The 27,824-nt window shown below is 43.1% G+C and overlaps 1 protein-coding gene across 1 annotated transcript in view; it reads right to left on the bottom strand.

Annotated features, from left to right (window-relative positions):
* FRYL (FRY like transcription coactivator) overlaps positions 1–27,824 on the bottom strand; it is a 321,897-nt gene that overhangs the window by 28,651 nt on the left and 265,422 nt on the right. Inside the window, exon 55 of the mRNA XM_074951439.1 lies at positions 7,243–7,496. Within this exon, the coding sequence (XP_074807540.1) occupies positions 7,243–7,496 (254 nt within the window). The remainder of the gene's footprint in view (positions 1–7,242; positions 7,497–27,824) is intronic.

Raw genomic sequence — 27,824 nt, 5'->3', positions numbered from 1 at the left:
GTCTTGGGAGCAACCCAAAAGCTCTTGCTGCAGTATACCAATTTTGAAAATTATCTTAAGTAATATCTATATGTGGATAGAAATAGATTGGAACAGGTCCACTTTTATGGACAATTTAACAAGCTGTTGTTCAAAGAATGTCCTACAGATGGACTTTTCATCATGTATCAATGCTCTGATAATGCTGTTACTTATGAGACAGATTAATCAATGCTGATACTCAAAGTCACTAACAATTTTAAAAAACTTCTGTATTAGAAGAAATTATATTTTACACAATTATTTTTCTTGATGCTTTATTACACAACAAGCTTACTATTTTATTTGCAATTAGCGATGTTTATAAAAAACTTTATAAAATTAACACGATTTTTTCCCCCACAGTACCAGCCTCTCTTTCAGAGAGGCACTTAAAGCACATTTTAAATAAAACTTATCCATTTAACACAATAACATGCCCACAAATTTACTTTCTTCTTGATGCTAACAATTCTAGTAGTAGATTGTAGCAGCTAAACTATGCTTGGTAGACCAAATTCCCCCTGCTTATTTTCCCAGTCCTTGACCAGAGAAAATCTTTTGAAAAACAATATTGTTTAGACTACTCATCACAGCAATCATTTACAACATGACACTGGAAAATAAGTTGGTTTTGTAGTATTTGCATGTGTTCAGTTCAGTAGTGCAATGCCCATAAAAGCTACAAGTAAAGCAAGCCTTTGTGAGCAGGCTAGAGGCAGGCAGTTTCTCCCATAATCTACAAAGTCTGCAGCATTTACCAGACACCTATTAGTCAGAGGACTAACCCTAAAAGGTTATCTTCATCACTGTTCAGGCTAGAACTAATTTTTTTTTAATGTAAACACATTGCAAGAACAGGTGAATTCTAATTAGTACATGGGAAATCAAACTGCTACTGACTGGCATCAGCCTTTAATTTTTGCAAGGCATATTACAGTGACCCAATATAAAAATCTACAATGCTCAGCTTCTCCTGTTCCTCTCTCATTGTGATTTATTCATCTTCAAACTCAGTCTGTGCTTTCTTGCTCTCCCTGAACTGCTAAGGCTTACCTTCTGTGGTCCCCAACCTTCCCCTGCCCCCATGCTGATGGTTTTGAGCCAACTGAGGATTCTTGTGTGACGCTGCTCCTCTAGGGCAGCTTTTTATGTGCTATGCATTGTTCAGAAGTGCAAAGGAGATAGAGCTGGGCCCAGGACTGACCCAACAGTTTCATTTCCTGAACGAAGAAAAACTGTGAGGTTACTTACCTCACAGTAAGAGTGGTTCTTCAAGATGTTTTGCACTTACAGGTATCTATGTACCCCAGCACAGGCGTTTGGAACATTTTCACTAGTCATGTCCATCAGGGGTCACACGTGGCCTATATGTCCTCATGCCCCTGTTCCCAAGGGCTTAAGGGCATAGCGACCACACTGCAACTTTGTCGCTCAGGATCCACACTCCTAGTTGCAGGGACAGAGGGTGTTTGTGGGATGCACATGTGCAGAACATCTCAAAGGACCACAGTTACTGTAAGTTAAGCAACCGTTCTTTCTTCTCTGAGTTAGTGCACTTGTGGATCCCACTTATGGTGATTAGCCAGAAGTCACCATTTGAGGAGGTCAGGGGCATGAGTTATTTGAAAAGAAATTGCAAAACTGTCTTTCCAAAATGGACATCGGATATTGAAGCAATCACTAATGAATAATGTTCATAAACATATGCACTAAAGGCCAGGCAGCTGCTCTGCAGATTTTGGACACTGCTATTTGAAAAGGAGTACTTGTGGCACCTTAGAGACTAACAAATTTATTTGAGCACAAGCTTTCGTGAGGTACAGCTCAAAGCTTATGCTCAAATAAATCTGTTAGTCTCTAAGGTGCCACAAGTACTCCTTTTCTTTTTGAGAATACAGACTAACACAGCTGCTACTCTGAAAACTGCTATTTGACTTAGGCATATTGTCCACATGGCTTGTGCTCTGGTAGAGTGAGTCCAAATATTTGAAGGAAGATTCTTTTTATTAATGTTGTAAGCAGTCGTAATACCATCCAATATTCATTTTGAGAGTCTTTGTGACAAAATAACCATCCCTTTGGATTTATTACCATAAGCAATGAAAAGTCTTGGAGTGCTACAAACAGATTTTACTTCTACCTAGGTAACATCATAATGATCTTCTGACATCTACAGTATGTAATTTAGGTTAAATCAATGTGAATGAGGTTTCAGAAAAAAGTCTGGTAAGTGAATAAGTTGATTGATATGAAAGTCTGACCATACTTTCGGATGTGGTCTCCTAGTTACTCTCCCCATATGAAAAACTGTGTAGGGAGAATTTATCATTAAAGCTTGCGATTCATTTATTTTACAAGTTAATATAGATGCCACCAAAATTGACAATAAATGAATTGGACAATTTGATAGAGGTTCAAAAGGATGGTCCATAAGTGAAGAAAGTACTAGATTTAAATCCCATGTTGGAGTGATCTTTCTCGCAAGAGGAAAACACGAACACCTCTCATAAATCTGTACACTGATTGATGAGAGAAAACTGAACCTCCTTCTACTGGAGGATGGAATGTGGAAATAACTGCCAATGACCTGCAATTGAAACAGTAAACACTTCTGGGTGCTTTAAAAACAAATAATTGGAATAGAACACTGACATGGAACATAACCCTTAGATATTGCAGATAATGAAAATAATTTCCATTTTGCAGTATATGTAATCCTAGTAGATAATTTCCTGCCCAGAAGAACATTTTGTACCTCCAAAGAACACTGACTACTTAGGACATCCTGATATCATCCGAACTGTGAGACACAATGAAGCTGGGTTTGGGTGAAGGACTAGACTGTGATACCATGTCCTTCTGAACTGGGAGTGTGATAAATTAGTGATTTGACAAAGCAGTTTGTCCAAGAACCAAGATTGACGAGGCCAAGCAAGATCCACCAATATAATCCGAGTTTTTTCTCACTTTACATTCTGTAACACCCTTGGAATTAGCGGAAATGGAGGGAAAGCATACATTGAACTGTGTGACCAACAAATGAAGAAGGTGTCTGCTAGAGACCTGGGATACTGTCCTGCTTGAGAACAAAATATTGGACATTTACTCTTTTGATCTGAAGCGAATAAATCTATTTGGGGAAACCCCCACTCTTGGAAAAGTCAGTCTAGTAAATGATTTTTTAATTCCCATTCATGGGATGAGGTCACTTTCCTGCTTAGGGGGTCTGCCAGCCCATTACTCTCTCCCAGGAGATGAAGAGCTGTCAGACTGTTCAATTCTGAATACACCATTCCCAAAGTCTTATGGCTTCTTGAGAACAACGAAGGTCTGACCTTGCACCTCCTTGCCTGTTTACATAATAGGCTTCTGTGAAATTGTCCATGAGAACTTGGATTAAAGAGTCCTCCATCATAGGTAGAAACATTTTGCAAGTTAGTCTCACTGCACTGAATTTTAGGATGTTTACATGCATTATGGATTGTAAATGAGACCAAAAGCCAAGAGTTGAATGTGATCTATATGTGCTCCCCAACCCATCTGGGATACGTCTGTTATCAGAGCTTTGGATGCTATGGGAGAAACAAACTGAACTTCCATATATACTTTTCTTTTATCCTCTGTCAGTCCAGAGAAACTAGAATCTGGTCCAGAATCACCACCTTTAATGACATGTCATGAAGCTTTGGGTTGTAAACTGACTTGGATTCAAGTCTGAAATAGTATCGGACATAATCTGGCAAAACAGAGTTACAACTGTAAATGAAGCCCTATGGCCTAGAAGATTCAGACACATCCTGACTGTTTTGGAGGATCAGATTCTTCATTATCTGAAATTTGTCTGGTGGGAAGAATGCTCTTGCTGCCACCAAATCTAGGAGAGCTGCAACAAACTCTATAGCAGCGGTCGGCAACCTTTGAGAAGTGGCGTGCCAAGTGTTCACTAATTTAAGGTTTTGCGTGCCAGTAATAAATTTTACATTTACAGGGCCTCCTCGACTGAATCCCAGACTGGCAGCGGGCTGAGCAGTGCCGGTGGCCGGCACCCCAGCTGGCAGGGGCCGGTGGCTGGCACCCCAGACCGCTGCCGGACTGGGGTTCCGTCTGCCGCCTGCGCTGCCGGTCTTGGGTCCCGGCCGCCGGCCCCGCTCATCCCACTGCCAGCCTGGATGGACGGAACCCCAGGCCGGCAGAGCGGGGCCGGCGGCTGGGACCCCAGCTGGCAGGTGGCCAGCGGACAGAACCCCAGTGCGGGAGGCAGACGGAACACCAGACTGGCATACATTTTGCCATACATTCTAATATTTCTTGAAAGGTTTTAAAATCATCAACGGGTAAAACATGTAAAATGCCTTCATCAGGCAAGGAAGAACAATGTAGATGATCAGAAGGATCTTCCTGATGAATAGGTATTTCCTCATCGTTAGTATCTTGTTGTTCCTCTGTCTCTTGAACTTAATGAGGACAGTGATAAGATTCACAAAAATTTGCAACAGGCTACTTACATGTAGACCACATGTATTGTGGGGAAACTTGTCCTTGAAAATGTGAATATTATGGCCCAGGATGTCTGATATGACCATGGTTGCTGATCATATGGAAAAGAAAAATTTGACCAATTTTGGGGAAGCCAAGGAGTATACTGAGGATTTAAATCCTTAAGTTAGCAGGAGGTTCTTTCCTATATCCCTCCCTGACGTTATTTTCCTTTTGTCGATATACTTTCCTCTTTGGAAGGGATCTCTTGTCAGAGTCTGAGGAGGAATTAAGAGTCTTTGGATGCAGAAACATCTAATATTGGAGACATATAATAGGTGACTGCAGGATCTGAATGGAGTTCACATTCTTAATCATACTGCCATGTTTTCTCAGATACATTTTCATCACAGGAACCCTTGTTTCTTTCTAGGAAGGAGATCTGGCTAGTACCGAAATTGGGGAAAACTCTCAGGATTGGGGAGTCAGGTGTTAGAATTACCCTGAGATTTGGTGAGGACATAAAAGAACCTCTCAGATATGAGAAATTGTTTGGAAGAGAAACCTGTGCTGAGGATGCTGTTGCTATCTCCCTCTGCATTGAGGAATCCTCAGAGGCTGGGACCAGTGCAAGTAGCAAGCAGGATTTAATTAATAATGATGGTTGTTACAGGGTGTACCTACAGCACACTGGTTCAACACGGGTTAACCACACTCTGTAGGGCGAGGAAGCCACGCCTCCTCACCCCTGCTGGGCATGCTCCAGCTGGACCCAGAGTATAAAAAGGAGTAGCTAAGTTCAGTCTGAGCTGGCCACCGACAAGAGCAGATGTGTGTTACAGGTTCCTCCAGGGACACTGCCAGAGCTCCAGGACCCAGAAGCCAGCTGGGCTGAGGCTCCAGTGGACCCCCAGCCGACTGTCACCAAAGGAGGAGAGACAGCAGAGGCCACGAGATTACCAGCTTTGGATGGAAGTGTAGGAAGTGCCGCAGGGATCTGGACTGAGCTACCGGGTGAGCTAGACTGATTGTGGAAACACTGGTTCCCTAGGGCCACACAGCAGGACTGCCCCATTGACCTTAACTATTGGGTCGTGCTGCCATGTACCGAAGGGCAACTGCACTGACTCTGGCCACTGGGCTGTGGTTACACAGAAGGCTAGGCCACTTGGACTGCTAAATTTCTACTTTGATTCCCCCAAGACCTGACGCCCCACAATGGGGTACACATGTGACAATGGTACCAACAAAGGCAGTGCGGAGTAGACAATGCTGAGTGTTGCGGTGTTGTGATGGACAGTGCTGATAAATCTGATGCCTTGGTGGGGTATAATAAACACACCTTTGCATTCCTGTGTCCTTGAGCCCTTGTTATCAAAGAAGATCTCTGTGCTGGCTCTTCATTATGGTGCAGCACTGAGGGTTCTGTTCCCACTTTTTCCCGTCCCAGCAGAAAATGACTCCTTTGAGGAGCCCATCCTCTTACTTTGTCAACTTGGCATTTAAGATGTCAGTCCTTGGACAACAGAGATTCTTGACGACTATGATGGATATTTTTTTACTCTCTTTCAGTTTCTTTACCGCTCTTGTGCTCAATGTCACATCTCTAGGGACAGGAGCACTAGAAGGATGAGTTGGGAACAAGAAGTCTCTGTGCTCAGTCTCTACTTCAAGGCCGATATAATGCTCATGGATTTTTCCATAAGAAAAAAAAAAAAAAAAAAAAAAGAGGAGAACCCTTCCCCCCCCCCCCCCCCACACACACAGAGGAAGGATGTGATTTGAAGCTGGGAGATTTAGGCTCTGACATAACTAACCCTGCTCCAATCTGCTCTCTCTCTCCCTCTTCTGCCAATGGCTAAATGAAACAGTAACAACTACACCTCACCCCGATATAATGCGGTCCTCGGGAACCAAAAAATCTTACCGTCTTATAGGTGAGACCGCGTTATATCGGGGTAGGGAGAGGAACCGCTCCCTGCCCCAGCTCACCTCCACTCTGCCTCCGCCTCCTCCCCTGAGCGTGCCGCCGCCACTCCGCTTCTCCCTCCCTCCCTGCCTTGCCACGCCAATCAGCTGTTTGGCGCGGGAAGCTGGGAGACAGAGGGGAGAAGAGCGGCGGTGCGCTCGTGGGAGGAGGCGGAAGGGAGGTGAGCTGAGGCCGGGGGGGGGCCGCAGCAAGTAAGCGGGGGGTGCAGAGGAACTGCTTGAGGTAACACGAATTCAGATATAACGAGGTAAAGCAGCCCTGCTCCCCAGAGCGCTGTTTTACTGCATTATATTTGAATTCACATTATATCGGATCACATTATATCGGGGTAGAGGTGTACAACTAACTATAAAAAAATTAATTATAAACTTCTACTCTAACAAGTAACAAAATCTACAAAAAGGACACAATTCTGTTCTGACTCACTGCCTAAAGCGGTTAGAAAGAACTGAGTGGAATTTGGGCATACAGGGTGCATGCACAACCCTTGCCAGACACTACTAGTGAAAATGCTCCAAACTCCTGTTCTGGGGTACACAGACACCCGTAAGTGGGATCCACGCTGGGAGTAACTTGAAGAATGAATCAAACATTTATTTGATGTGCTTATTTTAAAAGTTTGTACTGTTAGAAGATTTCTGATAATAAGTATGAGAAATTCAACCAGAAAAAGGGTTGCTTTACTTGACTAATGTGAAAGCCAGAATATACAAGTGGTACATTATTTCTGAAGTTAAAATAAAGTGTACTCTTACCTAGATAACCCAGAGAAGTCAGCTTCTTCTTCTTCGCATCTCTCATCTAGCTCTTTCAAAGCAAGGGTGACATCCTCTTCACATATAGATTCAGAATAGCTCTCAGGAGCTGGCAGTTCTGGCATTTCAGGAATTTCTTCCAACTCTAGAGGTTCCTGACAGATTAGAGATTCTTGTTGTTCTTGTAATATATATGATCCAGTGTCTTCACTAGCAATGCTAACCTGTTCATCCTTGACAACTGAACTGCCATCCTGCAAAGCAAGTATATTTTTCATTGCTCTTACAGAAGGGACAGATATATAACAACTTCTTTTAAGCTACAGGAGTCAATGCTTAAAACCAAAAGTATGTTTACATCACCCAGTTTTATTTTAAGTATTCAGATATCTGGATTCCTCATATACAGAATTATACACCTTTAGTTATGCTTCAGTCATAAAGAATCTTTCTTTTTAATGTTTTCCAACTTCTGGTTAGAATACTCCTCAATTTTTCTTTCTAAAATGCGATTTGTCATGTATAGCAAATGTAATTTTCCCATTAATGTCAACTAATGATGTTACAAGAAAGCCCTCTCATGAAAATGTGTGCAAATACTTTAAATATTTTTCTAGACAAAACTAATATGATCAAAACCTTCAAAGCTTAACTTTTGAGTGAACAGATCAAAAATTATTGGCTCATGATTGCCTATAGCATCAAACTCCTACTTCCGGAACGACTATGAAAAAACTTTTCCCTTTCCATTCTCCTTCTTCACACAGTTCCCCATCACAAACAACTGGCAGAATGGAAGTAATCACCCTGGGAAACAGATTTTGCATAATTTCTCTTAATAAACTGGAGTTACTGTTAGAACTCTCATTTTTAACTCTGACCAATTAAAACTATAACTACGTCATAGACTATCATGAGTAAATCGTTCTGATATATAATGTTAGACTGTCCTGTACATTTTTCCACTGTAAAACACTACAACATTAACATCACTATACTAAACAGATGATGGGTTTTGGACTTATCTAATTTATGAATGAACCCAAACACCTGAAATATTTATTAGATTTTATTTCCACAATAAAAATCAACTTCCTTATAATTGTTCTCAGATGGCAATTTCCTATATAGATTAGCACTCTTATGGTGATGTTATGTCTCCTACACTGGGACACACAGGATTGCTCTCAAACTATTTCAGAGAATTTCTACCGTGTGTGCGCGTCTTTCTTTTCAATATAAACTAACTGAACGCATATTAAAGACTGGACAATCCCTGAATAGCAGTACATCATTTACTCTCCCATTGGTCCTGAAGCTATTAGACCTTGACAGTGATACGACAGGCTGTGAGTTCCTTATAACAACTGGCTAATGACATCACTCCTGAAGTACCTCTTTTAGACATTAAATCTCGGGTTCTGTCACATAAAATAGCCATTTTGTCCCACAGAACAGTTAATGCGCATGGGCATGCCAGACATTTTTAAGACAGCTGTAGAAAAAACAATTTAGGTCTAAATAGTGGCCCATTTCTAGTACAGATTTTTTCAAATCAAGGTCAATGGATGAGTCCAGATCTACAAAGAACATAATGGAGAGAGATCATTAATAAGATAAAGTATTCTCTAGATATTCTTCCAGATAAAAAAGGAACAGTCAAATGTGTGCAATTGTTCTTCTGAATATTGTTGTCTGTGCTAATATGTGCTAAATGTGTCTTCTCCACATGGCCAACGTTGAAATTTTCTAGACTCCTTAATAGAGAAGTGCTTTCAGTTAAACTGTATGTAGTAGAAGAGCATAAGGAACACCTGGGAAATGGCATAATTTTTCAGAAATCTTAATGAGTCTGCAATGCCAGTAGTGATGCAGACTGATGTTGTGTCCTTCCTTAAGAACGTGCTTGATTGTTGGGTATTCATTTTCGTAAGGAAGGCATGTCTACACTGCAGTTGGGAGGTGTGACTGCAGCATACATAGACATACCAGAACTACCGTTAACCTAGCTAGATCAAAGCTAGCTCAGGTATGTCTACATGTGCTCCCTATTGCAGTGTAGACATACTCTGACGCAAAGGAAAACTTAGCATATTATTTCTACGCTCTATCTGCTTTTAGGAAGAAGGGATTGACAGCTGGAGGCTTTGACACAGAATACTACACAGAGTCCCTTTAGAAACTTGCAATTTATAATTTGGGGTGGGTATTTCTGGAAACTGCTGGAATCTTTTACTTTCACTTCAGCATCCACATAAGAGAACAAAGAACATTTAACCAGGTACAATAAACGTTTTTCTTTAGAGTACAAATATATTCTACAAGAATTTATTATTCCCTTAATTCCATATGTATGTTTTGCTCATATTTTATATTAATATAATCTATAAGCAAACACAGTTTGCAGATAACTGTCAATGTAAGTAAAGAAAACATCTTCATTAACAATGCAGTCACTTTTCCATAATGCCTCATCTTTAGAGCACAGATTTAGAGACTAGGTTGTGCTGCAATGTTATAAAACTAGGATCCTGTGACAGAATGGGAGTAGCTTAAGGCCAACTCACCACTCTATAAGCTTCCCAAAGGGGCCAAATTGGGGAGATAATTAAGGACTGGGTCATTAACCAGTTAAGAAGGTGATTCAGCTTGTCAGCTGGGGACAGTTAAAAGGGAGACAGGAAGGAGGCGGCGGCGGCTGGAAGGAAGGGCAGACACCCAGGGTCTCAGAAAGATGAGATCTCTCTCCCCATCGCACCCTGTGCCTATGGATTAGGTAGAGCTTGGGGAAAGTCTTATGCTGTGGGGACACAAACCTGTATAAGACATTGTAAATAAAGTATGTTGTGTTGAACCTACAGGGGACTACGTGAGGACTGTTTGCAAAGCAAAATGCATGGGGAAGTGGAGCCCAGTTCCTTATACAAAGTAGTCTCATCTTCAAAGGGTTTTCAGGATGGTGGCCCTGAACTGTAAGCAAATTCAGAATATGGAAATTAGGAAGCATAAAATTAACCTTCTACATTTAGAGACAATTAATAATCAGATACTCGAATCTCAGAGAAAAAAATGTTTGTATGACTGAACTGAGCTACAGGAGAAGAGTTGGAACACAGTCTTTTAACAGATTATATTAATATTCCGTTTTTTCCCACCTAGTGCCCCAATCCCACAACTGGATCTGTGCAGGTGGACCCTTGCATCCATGTAGAGCAGGGGTCTTAAACACACGGCCCACGGAGTTATTTCCTGTGGCCCGCCATAGGCACCGACTCCGTGGGTGCTCCAGGGCTCGAGCACCCACTGGCAGCCAAATTCCTCCCCCCCCAAGCATGCCGCATCCCTGCTCCTATGCCTACCTCCTAGCGCTTCCTGCCACCAAACAGCTGTTTGGCAGCACTTAGGACTTTCCAGGAGGGAGGGGGGAGCAGCAGGGATGCAGCGTGCTCAGGGGAGGAGGAGGAGGAGAAGAGGCAGGGCTGGGGCAGGGATTTGGCGAAGGGGTTGGAATAGAGACAGGGAGGGGGCGGGGACTTTGGGGAAGGGGTCGGAATGGGGGCAGGGAAGGGGAAGAGTGGTAAAATATGAATTAACGGATCCTTGCAGCACAACTACATTTAGCGTTTCTTCAGCAGTAATTTAACAGGGGATGTAAAGAATATAATTTGCACTGATGTCTTTGAACTACTCATTGGGGGAGCAGATTCTTGGGGCAGCGGTATGAAGGAGGTAAATGGATTCATTCTTGTGAATGATATTAGTTACTTTAAATCTGTCTGTTCTGTGGAACAGGACAGGAGCTTTCTTCTTTATGTATGACTCAATTCTTTTCTTCCCCCATATCAGTGAGTTTCCCTCATTCTGTCTCTTCCCATTCTCCCAGTCACTTTCATTCTGCATTTTGATTACTCTTCCAGTCACTTACTTTTCAAATCCCACGGTCTGATTCTCAGGGCCATTTCCAACAAGGCCTCAAGTGAGAGAGAGATGCAATTTTAGACCTTAGGGCTAAACATGAACACTGCATACAGCTGGGCACATCATCGGCTGGTATAAATTGCCAGAGTTCAGTGGAAGTCAGTGGAGCTATGGCAATTTACACCAGCTGAGGATCTGCCCCAGGATTTCTATTCTGTAGGGCTATTATAACATATCTAAGGTTTCAGTGATGTGGCTCTCGGGCCAATGTACTAGGCCTCATGTGGCCCTCGTGGCGATTTGAGTATGAGATCCCTGATGTAGAGCTTCACCGATTTTATTAGAGTTCTGTGCAGGTGCAAGGATCCATCTCAGCAGTCAGTTTCAGAATTTGAGCCTATGTCCTTAAATGGACATTGTAAATTCATGTAGGTTTAAAGAACAAATTCAAAATGGCAGATCAGAATTTCTCACCCTTGCAAAACCTAGCATTTTATTTTATATAAATGAGACAAAATTAAACATTTTAATAATCCAAAGAGAAAGACACTTTGGATTCTAATTATTATTGTTGTGACTAACTTTTAAAATCCATAAATCTGTCCCTGGGAATAAAACAAACAAGAACTTGCAGCACAAGAAGATCAGCAAAACAGAACCTTTGCTAAAGGAAAAATGCTGTATTAAAGAGAAGTTACTTACCTTGCACAGTAACTGGACTTCTTCCAGATGTGTGGTCCCTATGTGTATTCTATTGTGGGCACACGTGCTCCATGTGCCTGAGACTGGAAGATTTTTGGTAACAGTGTCTGTTGGCCCACACATGTGCCCTTCCTCTCCTCACTCTCCAAACAGAGTACAAGAGGTGGTGTGGACCAACCATTTCTCCAGTTCCTTCTCTACTGCAAATTGTAAGAGAAAGATCTGAAGCAGAGGGGAAGTAATGTGGGGACAACAGGGACCACTCATCTTGAAGAATGCCAGTTACTATACAAGGTAAGTAACAACTTTCTTTGAGTTCTGATCCCAATGTATTTTCCACACGGGTGACTGACAAGCAGTAGTCATTGAAGAGGGTGGCAAGGACCTCTGCCATATCAATGACAGGTGTACTGCTGTACTGATAGATGCATCAGCTGCTGAAGCCTGCACTAGGACATAGAGTCTCATGAAGGTACAGATCGAACCCCACACATAGTTGCATTACAAATTTTGATGACAGGAATGCCACAAAGAGGGTAAGTCTACACTACTATTAAAAACCCATGGCTGGCCCGTGCCAGCTGACTTGGGCTCACCAGGCTTGTGGCTCTTTTTACTGCAGTGTAGACTTCTGAGCTCTGGCTGGAGCCCAGGCTCTAGGACCCTGGGAAGTGGGAGGATCCCAGAGCTCAGGATACAACCTGAGCCCAGAAGTCTACACTCCAGTTAAACAGCCCCTTAGCCTGAGCCTGTGTCCACTGGCACAAGCCATCCATGGGTTTTTAATTACAGTGAAGACATATCCAAAGAGGCTACAGAAATGGCCTGAGCTCCGTGGAGCGAGTGCTCACTCCCTGTAAGAGAAGAGCAACCCATAACACAGGACAATGCATCCCAAAAACGACGTGGAAAGTCTTTGGGAAGAGGTTGCTTCCCCTTTCTGTTCTGTGAATGATATACATAATCTAGGCAGTTTCCAAAAGGATTTTGTTCTTTGCAGGGAGAACACCATGGCCCAACAGATGTCCAATGAATGAAGTCTACTGTCTTCACTGGTGGCGTGTGGCTTTGGGGAAAAAGGTAGGCGGAGTGTCTGATGAAAACCCAAGACCACCTTGGTGGTAAATTAAGGATGTTGTCTGAGAGAAATGTTATCCTTATGGATTGTATACGGTGGGTCTACCATAAGGGCCCTCAGTTCACCTACTCTTCTGGCTGAGGTGACAGCTGCCTAAAAGGCCACCTTCATATCAAGTAGACTAAAGAGCATGAAGCCATGAGTTTGAATGGTGCACTTGTTAACAACGAGAGGACCAAACTGAGATCCCATGTTGGGATAGGTTTGATCATGGGAGGAAAGGTTCTGACCAGATCCTTCAGAAAATATATTGTCACAGGATGGGTGAAGATTGAATGGTTATCAATCAGAGGATGACAGGGCTGATAGCTGTAAGTGGACACTTAGGGAACTAAGGCAAAGACTTGTTGTCTTTAAGGATAGGAGATATTTAAATATAGGAGGGACACTGGATTCCTCTGGAGTTATCTGGTGACACTGTAACCAGATCGAGAACTTTTTCCGCTTAGCTACATAGCATTTCCTCATGGAGTCTTTCCTAATATTGTTAAAGATGGTCTGGCCTGTCTGTGAACATGATCTCTAAGTTCAACACCCTTCCAAATATTAGACTGTCAGGTGGAGGGAGCTGGACTGGGATGTCTGACCCTGCCCTTGTCTTGGGTCAAAAGGTCTGGGAAGATCTAGATGCTGATATATGGGCGTACTGACATCTGAGGAAGTCTGTCATCTGAAGAATTGTCTTGGCCACCTGGGAGCACGCAGAATGATCATTGCCCCATTTTGTGCAATCTTCCTGAGAATCTGAAGTAAGAGGAGGATGGGTGGGAAGGAGTACCTTAGTTGTCCTGACCAAGTAACTAGAAATGCATCACTGCTGGAGTCCTGACTTACGGCTACTCTGGAGCAGTAAACTGTGCATTCATTGTCTGTTCTGCTGTGACAAAAACAGGTCCAAAGTTAGAGACCCCCTACTGATGGAATATATTCTGTACATGGAATCATGCAATTTCCATTTGTGGTCCGGTGACAAATATCTGCCACAGCGTTGTGTATCCAAGGGAGATGTACTGCTGACAGGGTAATCTGGTGTCGAATACACCAGTTCCACAGTTTGACTGTCTCCATGTAGAGAGAGATGGATCTCACTCTCTCGTTTGCTGACGTCGAAATCTGTTGTCATGTTATCTGACATCACTTGACTATGCATTGACTGAATGAGTGGGAGAAACTGCTTGCAGGTTTCTTGGACTGCCTGCAGTTTTAATATGTCTATGGGAGCAGCAAAGTATCCACTGATTGTTCTGCTCATGGGGACAAATGATACTGCTAGATTCTTGCTAGGATGCATCAAGGAAGACTATGCCAAGCTGGGGAAGATGCTTAAAGGAATGGAGGCTCAAGTGATCTTCAGTGGGATTCTACCTGTTCCTAGAGAAGGAGAGTGAAGGAAAGACAAGATCATGATGCTCAACAGATGGCACAGGCACTGGAGGGCTTTGGGATGTTGGACCTCTGAGAGGCATTCATGGACAGAGGACTGTTCTCATGAGATGGACTCCACCTAAGTAGAGAGGGAAAATAAGACTTATGGGCTGGCAAAACTGGTTAAAAAAACTTTAAATTACTAATTCAGGGAAGTCGGTTGGGGGAATGCTCATGTAATTTCCACACCTGATACTAATTCTGAGTGGGAGGAGATTCAAGTAAAAAGAGGATACAGCAATGAAGAAAGGAACAACAGAGGGCAGGAGAATGGACAAGAGGAAATAAGGACCAACGGCAGTAACAGACCAGTTAGACATATACACATTGAAGTAACTGTACTTAATCAAGTGAGGAATCTGGGTGCAGTCAATCAGAAACAACTTAGATGTCTGTACACCAGTGCAAGGAGCCTGGATAACAAAATGGAGGAACTAGAACTATTGGTTTAGGAAGTGGAACTAGATATTACAGGGTGTGATAGGGTCAGACCAGATGGCTACAGGAGAGTGCTGAAAGGCAGGTATATTAGCCCCAGGATAAGCAGGTCCTTTTTCCCTTGGCAACTGAACAGAGGTTACTCTAGGTAAATTAGAACACCTGGGGCCAATCAAGGGCCTGCCAGTAACTGTTAAGAGCCTCCCCTCCAGCCAGATAGGCGCGCGATAGGAGTTGTAGGAGGAAAGCGCGCTACTGGGGAGCTGGGCGATGCAGATGCTGACAAGCACCAGGAGGAAAAACTGCACACGTACAGAGGTGAAGGGCAGGGAAAACCCTACCCAACAGGGTGAACAGCCCTTCTGGGCCCTGGAGGTCTGAGGGAAGAGACCTTGCCAGAGAGGAGAGACTGAACTGGGTGCCTGGTTTGTTGCCACCATGCCTGGAGAGACTACCACAGACTAAGAGGCTCCCTTCCCCCTCCCTGTCCTCCATCAGGGAGGCCGGGAGGAACCCAGCTCAGGCAAGGTATGGACAGCAAGCCCAGGGGCGTGGGGAAATTCTGAGGTAGAGAGGAATACCCCAGCCCACCACTAAGTGGAAGCGCGGAACCCACTGTGGCAGAGAAGGAGCTCTGTCACAACGGATAATGAAAACATGGTGGAATAGTACTCATAATTGGAACACCATTATTGAATTGTCTGTGCTGTTCAGGAAAGACAGAAATAAAAATAAAGGTGGTCAAGTAGCATTGTATATTAATGATGAGATAGACTGTAAAGAACTTAGAAGTGATGGATTGGTAAAACAGAATCTGTTGGGGTCAAAATTAGGGCTGTCGATTAATTGCAGCTAACTCACGCCATTAACTCAAAAAAGTTATTCGCAATTAAAAAAATTAATCGTGATTAATCGCAGTTTTAATCACACGTTAAACAATAGAATACCAATTGAAATTTATGAAATATCTTGGAAGTTTTTCTACATGTTCATATATCTTGTATTCTGTGTTGTAACTGAAATCAAAACGTATATTATTTTTATTACAAATATTTGCACTGTAAAAATGATAAACAAAAGACATAGTTTTCAGAGTGGTAGCCATCTTAGTCTGTATCAGCAAAAACAACGAGGAGTCCTTGTGGCACCTTAGAGACTAACAAATTTATTTGGGCATAAGCAAGTGGGTTCTAGCCCACGAAAGCTTATGCCCAAATCCTAGAATCATAGAATATCAGAGTTGGAAGGGACCTCAGGAGGTCATCTAGTCCAACCCCCTGCTCAAAGCAGGACCAACCCCCAACTAAATCATCCCAGCCAGGGCTTTGTAAAATAAATTTGTTAGTCTCTAAGGTGCCACAAGGACTCCTTGTTTTTTAAAAGAAACAGTATTTTTCAATTCATCACATACAAGTACTGTAGTGAAATCTTTGTTGTGAAAGTGCAACTTACAAATGTAGATTTTTTTTTTTACATAACTGCACTCAAAACCAAAACAATGTAAAACTTCAGAGCCTACAAGTCCACTCAGTCCTACTTCTTGTTCAGCCAATCGCTCAGACAAACAAATTTGTTTACATTTACAGGAGATAATGCTGCCCTCTTCTTATTTACAATGTCACCAGAAAGTGAGAACAGGCATTTGCATGGCACTTTTGTAGCCGGCATTGCAAGTTATTTACGTGCCAGATATGCTAAACATTCGTATGCTCCTTCATGCTTCGGCCACCACTTCAGAGGACATGCTTCCATGCTGATGATGCTAGTTAAAAAAAATAATGCGTTAATTAAATTTGTGACTGAACTCCTTGGAGGAGAACTGTATGTCCCCTGCTCTGTTTTACCTGCATTCTGCCATGTATTTCATGTTATAGCAGTCTTGGATGATGACCCAGTTCATTTAAAGAACACTTTTACTGCAGATTTCACAAAACGCAAAGAAGGTACCAATGTGAGATTTCTAAAGCACTCGACTCAAGGTTTAAGACTCTGAAGTGTCTTCCAAAATCTGAGAGGGACGAGGTGTTTTGTTTCAGAAGTCTTAAAAGAGCAACACTTTGATGTGGAAACAGAACCCGAACAACCAAAAACGAAAATCAATCTTCTACTGGTGGCATCTGACTCAGATAATGAAAATGAACATGTGTCGGTCCGCACTGGTTTGGACTGTTATTGAGCAGAACCTGTCATCAGCATGATGCCTGGAATTATGGTTGAAGCATGAAGGGACATATGAATCTTTAGTGCATCTGGCACATAAATATCTTGCGACGCCTGTGCCATGTGAATGTCTGTTCTCACTTTCAGGTGACATTATAAACATGAAGTGGCCAGCATTTTCTCCTGCAAATGTAAAGAAACTTGTTTGTCTGAGCAATTGGCTAAACGAGAAGTAGGACTGAGTGGACTTGCAGGCTCTAAAGTTTTACATTCTTATTTTTTAAAAGCAGGTTTTTTTGTACATAATTCCACATTTGTAAGTTCAACTTTCATGATAAAGAGATTGCACTACAGTACTTGTATTAGGTGAATTGAAAAATACTATCTTTTGTTTTTTACAGTTCAATTACTTGTAATTTAAAAATAAATATAAAGTGAGCACTGTACACTTTGTATTCTGTGTTGTAATTGAAATCAATATATTTGAAAATGTAGAAAACATCAAAAAATATTTAAATAAATGGTATTCTATTAAAGTTTAACAGAGGATTAATTGCAATTAATTTTTTTAATCGCTTTACAGCCCTAGTCAAAATCACTTTGGAGAAGAAAAGTAACAGAGGCTCAACTGCGATACTGCATCTGGTTTGCCCAGACCCCCATGATCTCATTTGGATATAGATAGCGACCTCTAATATTTTTAATGAAATAAATACTACTGGGTATTGTGTGATTACGGGAGACTAATTTCCCAGCTACAGATTGGAGGGCAGGTGCTACTAATAATGGTAGCACCCAGATATCTTTGGATGCAGTAGCCAACAAATTTCTTCACCGAACAGTCACCGAACCAAGAAGAGGTGATGCCCTTTTAGATTTAGTATTGGTAAGTAGCGAGGACCTCATAGAAGAACTGGTTGTAGAGGACAACCTTGATTCAAGTAACCATGAGTTAATTCAGTTTAAATTGGAAGGATAAACAAAAACAGGTCTGCAGCTAGGGTCCTTGATTTCAAAAGGGCAAAAACTTTTAAAAAAAAATTTAAGGAATCAGTTAGGGAAGTGGACTGGACTGAAGAAGAACTCAAGGATCTCAATGTGAGTCTTGAAAGTAAAAGTCAAAGTTGCAGAAACTATCTGAAGCCTATGTTCCAAGCAAGGGGAAAAAAATCATAGGGAAGGGTTGCAGACCAAACTGGATGGAGAAGCATCTCAAACAGGTTATTAAGAGAAAGCCTATTAGGAATGGAAGAAGGGATGGATCAGCAAGGAAAACTACCTCTTTGAGGTCAAAAAGTGTAGAAAAAAAGTGAGAACTGCGAAAAGCCAGGCAGAGTTGGACCTTGCAAAGGAAAGTAAAACCTATTCTAAAAGATTCTTTAGCCATATAAATAAAAAGAAAACCAGGAAAGAAGAAGAGGGACCACTAAACACTGAAGAGGGGTGGAGATTAAAGACAGTCTAGGTATGGCCAAACACCTAAATGTATACATTGCCATAAATGAATACAGGCCCATTAGTTTGACCTCAGTTATATGCAAGCTTTTAGAACAAATTTTGAAAGACAGTAGTTAAGGACATAGAGGTAAATGGTAATTGGGATAAAATGCAACATGGTTTTACAAAAAGTAGATCATGCCAGACCAACTTGATCTCTTTCTTTGACAAGATAACCGATTTTCTAGATAAACGAAATGTAGATCTAATCTACCTGGATTTCAGTAAAGCATTTGATAAAGATCCACATGTGAAATTATTAAATTGATGAAGATGGATAACAAAATCATTAAAGGGGAGACTGAAACAGGTTATGCAGAAAGGTGAACTGCCAGGTGGAGGGAGGTTACTAGTGGAATTCCTCAAGAACTGGTGTTGGGCCCAATTTTATTTAACATTTTCATTTGTGCCCTGGGCATAAAAAATGGAAGTGTGCTAAAAAACTTTGCAGATGACACAAAGTTGGGAGGCATTGCCAATATGTAGGAGGACTAGAATGTCATACAAGGAGATTTGGATGATCTTGAAAATCGGTGTAACAAAAATAGGATGAAATTTAATAGTGCAAAGTGCAAGGTCATGCACTTAGGGACTTACAACAAGAATTTTTGCTATAAGCTGGGAACGTATCAGTTGGAAGTGACAGAGTAGGAGAAAGACCTGGGTATACTGGTCAATCACAGGATGACTATGAAATGCCAATGTGATGCAGCCATGAAAAAGACTAATGCAATCCTAGGATGCATATCAGGTGAGGTATTGCCAGTAGAGATAGGGAAGCGTTATTGTCATTATACAAGGCACTGGTGAGATTTCATTTGGAATACTGTGTACAATTCTCGTTCCCTATGTTTAAGAAAGATGAATTCAAACTGGAACAGGTGCAGAGAAGGGCTACTAGGATGATCAGAGGAACGGAGAACCTAACTTAGAAGAGGAGACTTAAGAATCTTGTCTTGCTTAGCCTAACAAAATGAAGGCTCGGGGAGATATGATTGTTCTCTAGAAATACATCAGAGGGATGAACACTAAGGAGGCAGAGGAGTTATCTAGGTTAAGGGCCAATCCTGGCACAAGAACAAATGGATATAAACTGGCCATAAGTAAGTTTAGGCATGAAATTAAATTAACCATCAGAGGAGTGAAGTTCTGGAACAGCTTTCCATGGGGAGTAGTGGGGCAAAAAAATCTACCGTATATACTCGTTCATAAGCTAAATATTTTTGGTAAAAAAGTGATGCATCAAAGAGCGGGGGTCGGCTTATAAACGGGTCTACACCAAAATTTGATGATTTTAAACTCTATGAAATCATTGAATTGAATATCTAATGCATTGTCATTTTGTTTATCTGGAGTGTCTGCAGGCATGAAGCCCCTCAATTCCCTGTGGCCGCAGTTCGCCGTTCCTAGCCAATGGGAGCTGCGGGAAGTGGTGCGCCACTTCCCACAGCTCCCATCGGCTGGGAACGGCGAACTACGGCCACAGGGAATTGAAGGGCTCCATGCCTATGAACGCTCCAGGTAAACAAAACATCCCGACTCGCCAGCAACTTACCCTGACGAGTCGGGAGCCAAAGTTTGCCAACCCCTGAAATATAGGGTCGGCTTATGAAAGGATCATACAGTTTTTACTATTTTTATCTATCCATCTTGGGGGGTTGGCTTATAAACGAACAGGGTGATGTGATTGGAGTAACAGAGACTTGGTGGGATAACTCGCATGACTGGAGTACTGTCATGGATGGGTATAAACTGTTCAGGAAGGACAGGGAGGCCAGAAAAGGTGGGGGAGTTGCACTGTATGTAAGGGAGCAGTATGACTGCTCAGAGCTCCAGTATGAAACTGCAGAAAAACCTGAGAATCTCTGGATTAAGTTTAGAAGCCTGAGCAACAAGGGTGATGTCGTGGTGGGAGTCTGCTATAGACCACCGGACCAGGGGGATGAGGTGGACGAGGCTTTCTTCCGGCAAGTCGCAGAAGCTACTAGATCGCACGCCCTGGTTCTCATGGGCGACTTCAATCATCCTGGTATCTGCTGGGAGAGCAATACAACGGTGCACAGACAATCCAGGAAGTTTTTGAAAACCGTAGGGGACAATTTCCTGGTGCAAGTGCTGGAGGAACCAACTAGGGGTGGAGCTCTTCTTGACCTGCTGCTCACAAACCGGGAAGAATTAGTAGGGGAAGCAAAAGTGGATGGGAACCTGGAAGGCAGTGACCATGAGATGGTCGAGTTCAGGATCCTGACACAAGGAAGAAAGGAAAGCAGCAGAATACGGACCCTGGACTTCAGAAAAGCAGACTTTGACTCCCTCAGGGAACTGATGGGCAAGATCCCCTGGGAGAATAACATGAGGGGGAAAGGAGTCCAGGAGAGCTGGCTGTATTTTAAAGAATCCTTATTGAGGTTACAAGGACAAACCATCCCGATGTGTAGAAAGAATAGTAAATATGGCAGGCGACCAGCTTGGCTTAACAGTGAAATCCTTGCTCATTTTAAACACAAAAAAGAGGCTTACAAGAAGTGGAAGATTGGACAAATGACCAGGGATGAGTATATAAATATTGCTCGGGCATGTAGGAATGGAATCAGGAAGGCTAAATCACACCTGGAGTTGCAGCTAGTGAGGGATGTTAAGAGTAACAAGAAGGGTTTCTTCAGGTATGTTGGCAATAAGAAGGAAGCCAAGGAAAGTGTGGGACCCTTACTAAATGAGGGAGGCAACCTAGTGACAGAGGATGTGGAAAAAGCTAACGTACTCAATGCTTTTTTTTGCCTCTGTCTTCACGAACAAGGTCAGCTCCCAGACTACTGCACTGGGCAGCACAGCATGGGGAGGAGGTGGCCAGCCCTCTGTGAAGGAAGAAGTGGTTCGGGACTATTTAGAAAAGCTGGACGAGCACAAGTCCATGGGGCCGGATGCACTGCATCTGAGAATGCTAAAGGAATTGGCGGATGTGATTGCAGAGCCATTGGCCATTATCTTTGAAAACTCATGGCGATTGGGGGAAGTCCCGGAAGATTGGAAAAAGGCTAATGTAGTGCCCATCTTTAAAAAAGGGAAGAAGGATGATCCTGGGAACTACAGGCCGGTCAGCCTCACCGCAGTCCCCGGAAAAATCACGGAGCATGTCCTCAAGGAATCAATTCTGAAGCACTTAGACGAGAAGAAAGTGATCAGGAACAGTCAGCATGGATTCACCAAGGGAAAGTCATGCCTGACTAATCTACTTGCCTTCTATGATGAGGTAACTGGTTCTGTGGATGAAGGGAAAGCAGTGGACGTGTTATTCCTCGACTTTAGCAAAGCTTTTGACACGGTCTCCCACAGTATTCTTGTCAGCAAGTTAAAGAAGTATGGGCTGGATGGATGCACTACAAGGTGGGTAGAAAGCTGGCTAGATTGTCGGGCTCAACGGGTAGTGATCAATGGCTCCATGTCTAGTTGGCAGCTGGTATCTAGCGGAGTGCCCCAAGGGTCAGTCCTGGGGCTGGTTTTGTTCAATATCTTCATTAATGATCTGGAGGATGGTGTGGATTGCACCCTCAGCAAGTTTGCAGATGACACTAAACTGGGAGGAGTGGTAGATACGCTGGAGGGTAGGGATAGGATACAGAGGGACCTAGACAAATTGGAGGATTGGGCCAAAAGAAATCTGATGAGGTTCAACAAGGACAAGTGCAGAGTCCTGCACTTAGGACGGAAGAATCCAATGCACCGCTACAGACTAGGGACCGAATGGCTAGGCAGCAGTTCTGCAGAGAAGGACCTAGGGGTGACAGTGGACGAGAAGCTGGATATGAGTCAACAGTGTGCCCTTGTTGCCAAGAAGGCCAATGGCATTTTGGGATGTATAAGTAGGGGCATTGCCAGCAGATCGAGGGACGTGATCGTTCCCATCTATTCGACATTGGTGAGGCCTCATCTGGAGTACTGTGTCCAGTTTTGGGCCCCACACTACAAGAAGGATGTGGATAAATTGGAGAGAGTCCAGCGAAGGGCAACAAAAATGATTAGGGGACTGGAACACATGAGTTATGAGGAGAGGCTGAGGGAACTGGGATTGTTTAGTCTACGGAAAAGAAGAATGAGGGGGGATTTGATAGCTGCTTTTAACTACCTGAAAGGTGGATCCAAAGAGGATGGATCTAGACTATTCTCAGTGATAGCAGATTACAGGACAAGGAGTAATGGTCTCAAGTTGCAGTGGGGGAGGTTTAGGTTGGATATTAGGAAAAACTTTTTCACTAGGAGGGTGGTGAAACACTGGAATGAGTTACCTAGGGAGGTGGTGGAATCCCCTTCCTTAGAAGTTTTTAAGGTCAGGCTTGACAAAGCCCTGGCTGGGATGATTCAGTTGGGATTGGTCCTGCTCTGGGCAGGGGGTTGGACTAGATGGCCTCCAGAGGTCCCTTCCAACTCTGTTATTCTATGATTCTATGAGGGTAATGAATGACTATATATGGTAATTTGTTTCAAGACTGAGTTTGATAAGTTTATGGAGGGGATGGTATGCTGACATTGTCACAATGGCCCATGGTCCATCCACTACTAGAAACAAATATTTCTAAGGGCTGGAGATGGGAAACTAGATGGAGAGGGCTCTGACTTATTACCGAGAATTTCTTCCCAGGTGTCTAAGCTGTTGGACTGAGCCCACATGCTCAGGGTCTAAGGACTGCCATATTTGGGGCTGGGAAGGAATCTTCCTGGGGTATTTTTGGCCTTCCCCTGCACCACAGGGCACAGGTCACTTGCTGGTTTGAACTAGCAATGGTGGATTCTCTGTAATTTGAAGTCTTTAAATCAAGATTTGAGGCAGAGGTTATGGGCCTATTACAGGAATGGGTGGGTGATGTTCTGTGGCTTGCAATGTGCAGGAGGTCAGATCAAATGATGATGATGGTCCCTTCTGGCCTTAAAGTCTATGAGTCTTTGTGCATCCTGGACTCCTGGGGAGTCCACGTGTCTTGCACTGTATGTTCATCCAGGCAGGCACCCCATCTTAACAAGGAGGCATCTGTGATAATTGGTGGAGGAGTAAAGGGGACTCCCCTCACACTTCATCCCTATCCTCCCACCAAGCTAGAGAAGCCCGCACTCTGTGTGGGAGCGGGACAAGCTTACCCATACCTTGTTTGTCTGCCTGCTACGTATACTAATTGAATCCAAGCCTGTCAGGCAATGGAGACAAGTCTCATGAAGGGAATCACATATGTACAGGACACCATGTGATCTAAAGGATGAGACATGAATGAACTGATGTCTGCGGGGTCAGCCAGAGCTGACTGACAAGTTCCTCTGTGGACTGGAATCTGTCCTTTGGCAGGTACACTTTGGTCCTGACAGAATCCAGAGTCACTCTGATAAATTCTATAGTTTGTGCTGGAACTAAAATGGAGACTTTTCTATGTTTACGCAGTCTCAGTGATAGAAGACTGAGCAGGAAAGTGGTTGCTGCCAATACCTCCTGCTGAGATTTCCCACATAAGTAGTGAGATGTCGAGGTAGGGAAAAACTGATATCTGAAGTAGGCGGCCACTACAGGGTATATTTTTGTGAATACCCTTGTGCTGTAGCAAGGTCAAATGGGAGCACCTTATATTGATAATGGTTCAGGCCCACCGCAAACCTTAGAAACCTTATGTGTGGGGTGGATGTCTATATGGAAGTAGGCATATTGAGAGCTGCAAACCAGCAGCCTTTATTTCACTGGGGACAGGTTGACCATCTTTAAATTTGATTTGTGGATGAAGACATTTAGTTTTGAGGGTTCCAAGATGGGTCTCAATCCTTCCTTTTTCTTGGGGATGAGGAAATACTTTGGAGTAAAACCCTTTCCATAGATGTGGGGTAAGTATGCATTCCATAGCCCCCTGTCAAAGGAGAGTGCCCACCTCTTGAATGAGTATCCTCTAATGACAGTGGTCCCTGGAGAGAGATGGATAAGCAACTTTTGGAGCAGATAAGGGGAGAAATTCTATAGTATAGCTTGCATGGATGATATTAAGCACCCATCTGTCTGTTATCTGCCAACAGATCTGTTAACAAATTACCTGTTTTCTCACTAAACAGGTTGTTCCTTTCAAAAGGCAAATCTTCCACTGTAGATTGGATTTCTTTGGGGAATCCAGAGGAGCAAAGCCACCATGCTCGATGCATGACAACAGCTGTCGCCATAGACAGCGAGGCCATGTCTGATGCATTGAATGAAGCTTGGAGGGATGACCTGGTGATCAATTTTCCTTCCTCAATGAAAACTTGAAACTGAGTCCTATCTTCCTGTGGAAGTTTGTAAATTCTGCAATCACGGAACAGTTAATGAAGTTGTATTTGGAGATCAATGCATGGCAGTTGGCTATATGGAATTGCAGGCTGGTTGAAATGAAGACATTCCTGTCCAGTAAGTCTAAACGTTTAGCATCCTTGTCAGATGGAGTGGATTGGGTTTGATGTTGTTTGCTCTTCTCCAAGGCAGCCTGGATGACTGATGAGTTTGGGACAGGGTGTGTAAATAAATATTCTGCTCCCTTGGATGTTACATAGTATTTCTTCTCTGTCCTCTTTAGAGTGGGAACACACATTGCTGGTTTATTCCAGATAACAGTAGCAGGCTCCAGGCTAGGCCCCATAGCTCTGTAAGATGTCTAAAAGTTTGTGAAGTCTTCTATACTGTCTCTCTACTGAGATTTGGAGTGTCTCTGCAACCCTCCTTAATAGATTCTAAAATTGCCTGTGATCTCCAGATGGAGAAGATGAGGCCAGCACAATTGCCTCATCTGGGGAAGATGATGGCATTCTTGTTGGAGCCAGTGGTTCCATCGGTTCCAGTTGCTCTTCCCTCTTCTATCAGTTTCTGAGGAAGTTCAGATTCCTCTCTGTGAGGGGAGGGATGGCGTGATTCCTGATGGGAACATACAGATACTGGGTAATGCACATATAGATCCCATTGTCCCCAGTAGGGCCAGTGAGATGAGTCGAATGTTTGTTGGGATAACATAGGGTACCACCAGTTCTGAGTTGGGGACCCTGATTTATGAGAGCAGGAGAGCAAGAGTCTGGATCCTCTATCTGGGCTAACCTCCTGCCTTTTGGGGAGGGACGGACTCCCTCACATTGTCATCTGATTTGCCAGAGGAGGCGAAAGTAAGTTCCAGTGCAGACGGTACCATGGATCTTGGGATCCGCCTGCTGGTAGAAGGCATGAAAGAGTGGATTTCTCTCTCATGCCAATCCTGGACCAATGGTGTCAAGATCTCTCTTGAAAGGACTGCGTACAACAAGATGGGGGGGCGGTCTCCGGATCTGGGTGGGCAACAATGTCCTCACAGGCTGTATATTTATCTGCTGACTGAGGAGATGTCATGTCTGCCTGGACCAGTGGAGTCAGTCTGGTGAGAAGTTTAACCGTCAGTGAAGGGGGTGCTTTGTGTTTATCCATCAACAGTGTTTTTCCGAGGATGGCCCCACTGCTGCTGTGGCAGGTGCTGATCTGGAGGCACTTTTATTCTTTGGAACTCAGGCGTCAATACCATGTCCCTTTTGAGCACCTGAACTTCCTGTAATGGGGATCACTCAATTTGCATAGTGCAGGGGAAGAAGTTTTCCTCTTAGAAGAGGATCTGCAAGGGGCTCTCTTTCCTTTGAAGAGTGTGCTTTTCACTCTCTTGTCCATGCAAGGAAGAGGAGTACTGGTCTCTATTCTTTTCAGTCCATGAGTCCAAGGTCCCTGTGCTAGGAACTATTCTTCTTGGCACCTCTGACCACTGTACAGGTGGCTCTGCCCAGCCTGGCTCAGATTGGGGCCTCATGGACCAATCTGTTGACTAATGTATACTGTTGTTTGTGTATATATATTTATAGTTAATAATATGTATTATTTGCATCATATGTTTATATATTTAGGCTATATAACTGCTATAATACTTAGTATGTATTAAGTATAAATATTATAGCAATTATATATCCTAAATTGGCCTGTTCCTTTTCTATAATCCTGTTCTCTTATGCTAAGTATCCAATAAACCAAAATTTACTTCAGCAAATGCAAAGAGTTAAGTAAATAGGGAAACTGTCAGGATTAGGACAGATCATTGTTTTACCATAACAGGTAGGGAGTTATTCTCACAGACCAGTATCTGGAATGTCTCAAAGGAAAGAGAGTACTAACTACTTTAATTATCAGAACTATGAACTAGCTTGGTATTTAAAACTAACAATATATTTAAAATATTTACAGAAAGAGTGGAAGAGAGACACTCCATGAACACTGAGGAAGTTCCATCTCAGACTACACAGTGGTAGAAAGGAACTACAGGGGTGGTTAGTCTGCACCACACCTTATGCCCTCAGTTTGAAGCATGAGGAGAGGAAGGGCACAGGCACGGACCAACAGACACTGCTAGCAAAAATCTTCCTGTCTCAGAAGCATAGCGTGCATGCATGCCCACAGTGGAATACAGGTATGAACCAGCATTCAAAGAAGAATTTCAAGTTTTCTTACAGGGTAATGCAAACAATGGAGCAGTTGACAGGTGTCCTTTAGATGAATTTGTATGACTTTGAAACACAAATGTAGCATTTTAAGTTGTGTCTTACTAGTATCAAATCACTGGCTGCTGAGAGGGGCCCTTACATATAAATTCCAGTGTTTCCATTCTATTTTCTATCAGGACTAGCACAAATGATATAAATTAAACAAGTTGTGATAAAGTTTTAGGCTCCAGACCTACAACTGGCTCATCATGGGTGGACCATGGAGCCCCGCTGGCCCCATGGAGACCAAGGAGCCCCGCTGGCCTCAATGGGGCTCTTGTGGGTAAGCATCTACCTCCCTGGATCCACTTGAAAAACAGGGGCATTAATATGCTGGACGGGGAATTAGTCATACACCTTCAGCTATAACAGCAATACAAGCTGTTCACCTAACTGATCTCTCCACCAATGAAGGGAAAACTCATCCAGCCAAGCAGCTGTGATGTCACGCTTTCCACTGGGCAGTGCAAGATTGCTGAAGTTGTCTTACAACTCAGTTTACACTCCGTGTATCCATTCAGGGTTTTAATAAGAAATAGTTTTAGACTTGAATAAAAGGACATTTCTTTTGGTAGGGGTTTTCAAATGATTACAATATATGTCTTTTAACCAAGTGTTGGGGGTGGTGAGAAGAACACAGTAAACAAAAGTAAGGGGGATAGGAAGGGCTAAAGAAAGAAGTAAGAAAAAGAAAAATAAGCTGCAGCTGAGACTGGACCAGAAATGGAGAGCAAGGAAGCAGAGGTCCCTGCTCTGGTGAATCTTG

This window comes from Natator depressus, chromosome 4, assembly GCF_965152275.1.
Source record: "Natator depressus isolate rNatDep1 chromosome 4, rNatDep2.hap1, whole genome shotgun sequence".
Taxonomy (NCBI): Eukaryota; Metazoa; Chordata; order Testudines; family Cheloniidae; genus Natator; species Natator depressus.
This window is presented reverse-complemented; position numbering and strand designations above follow the sequence as displayed.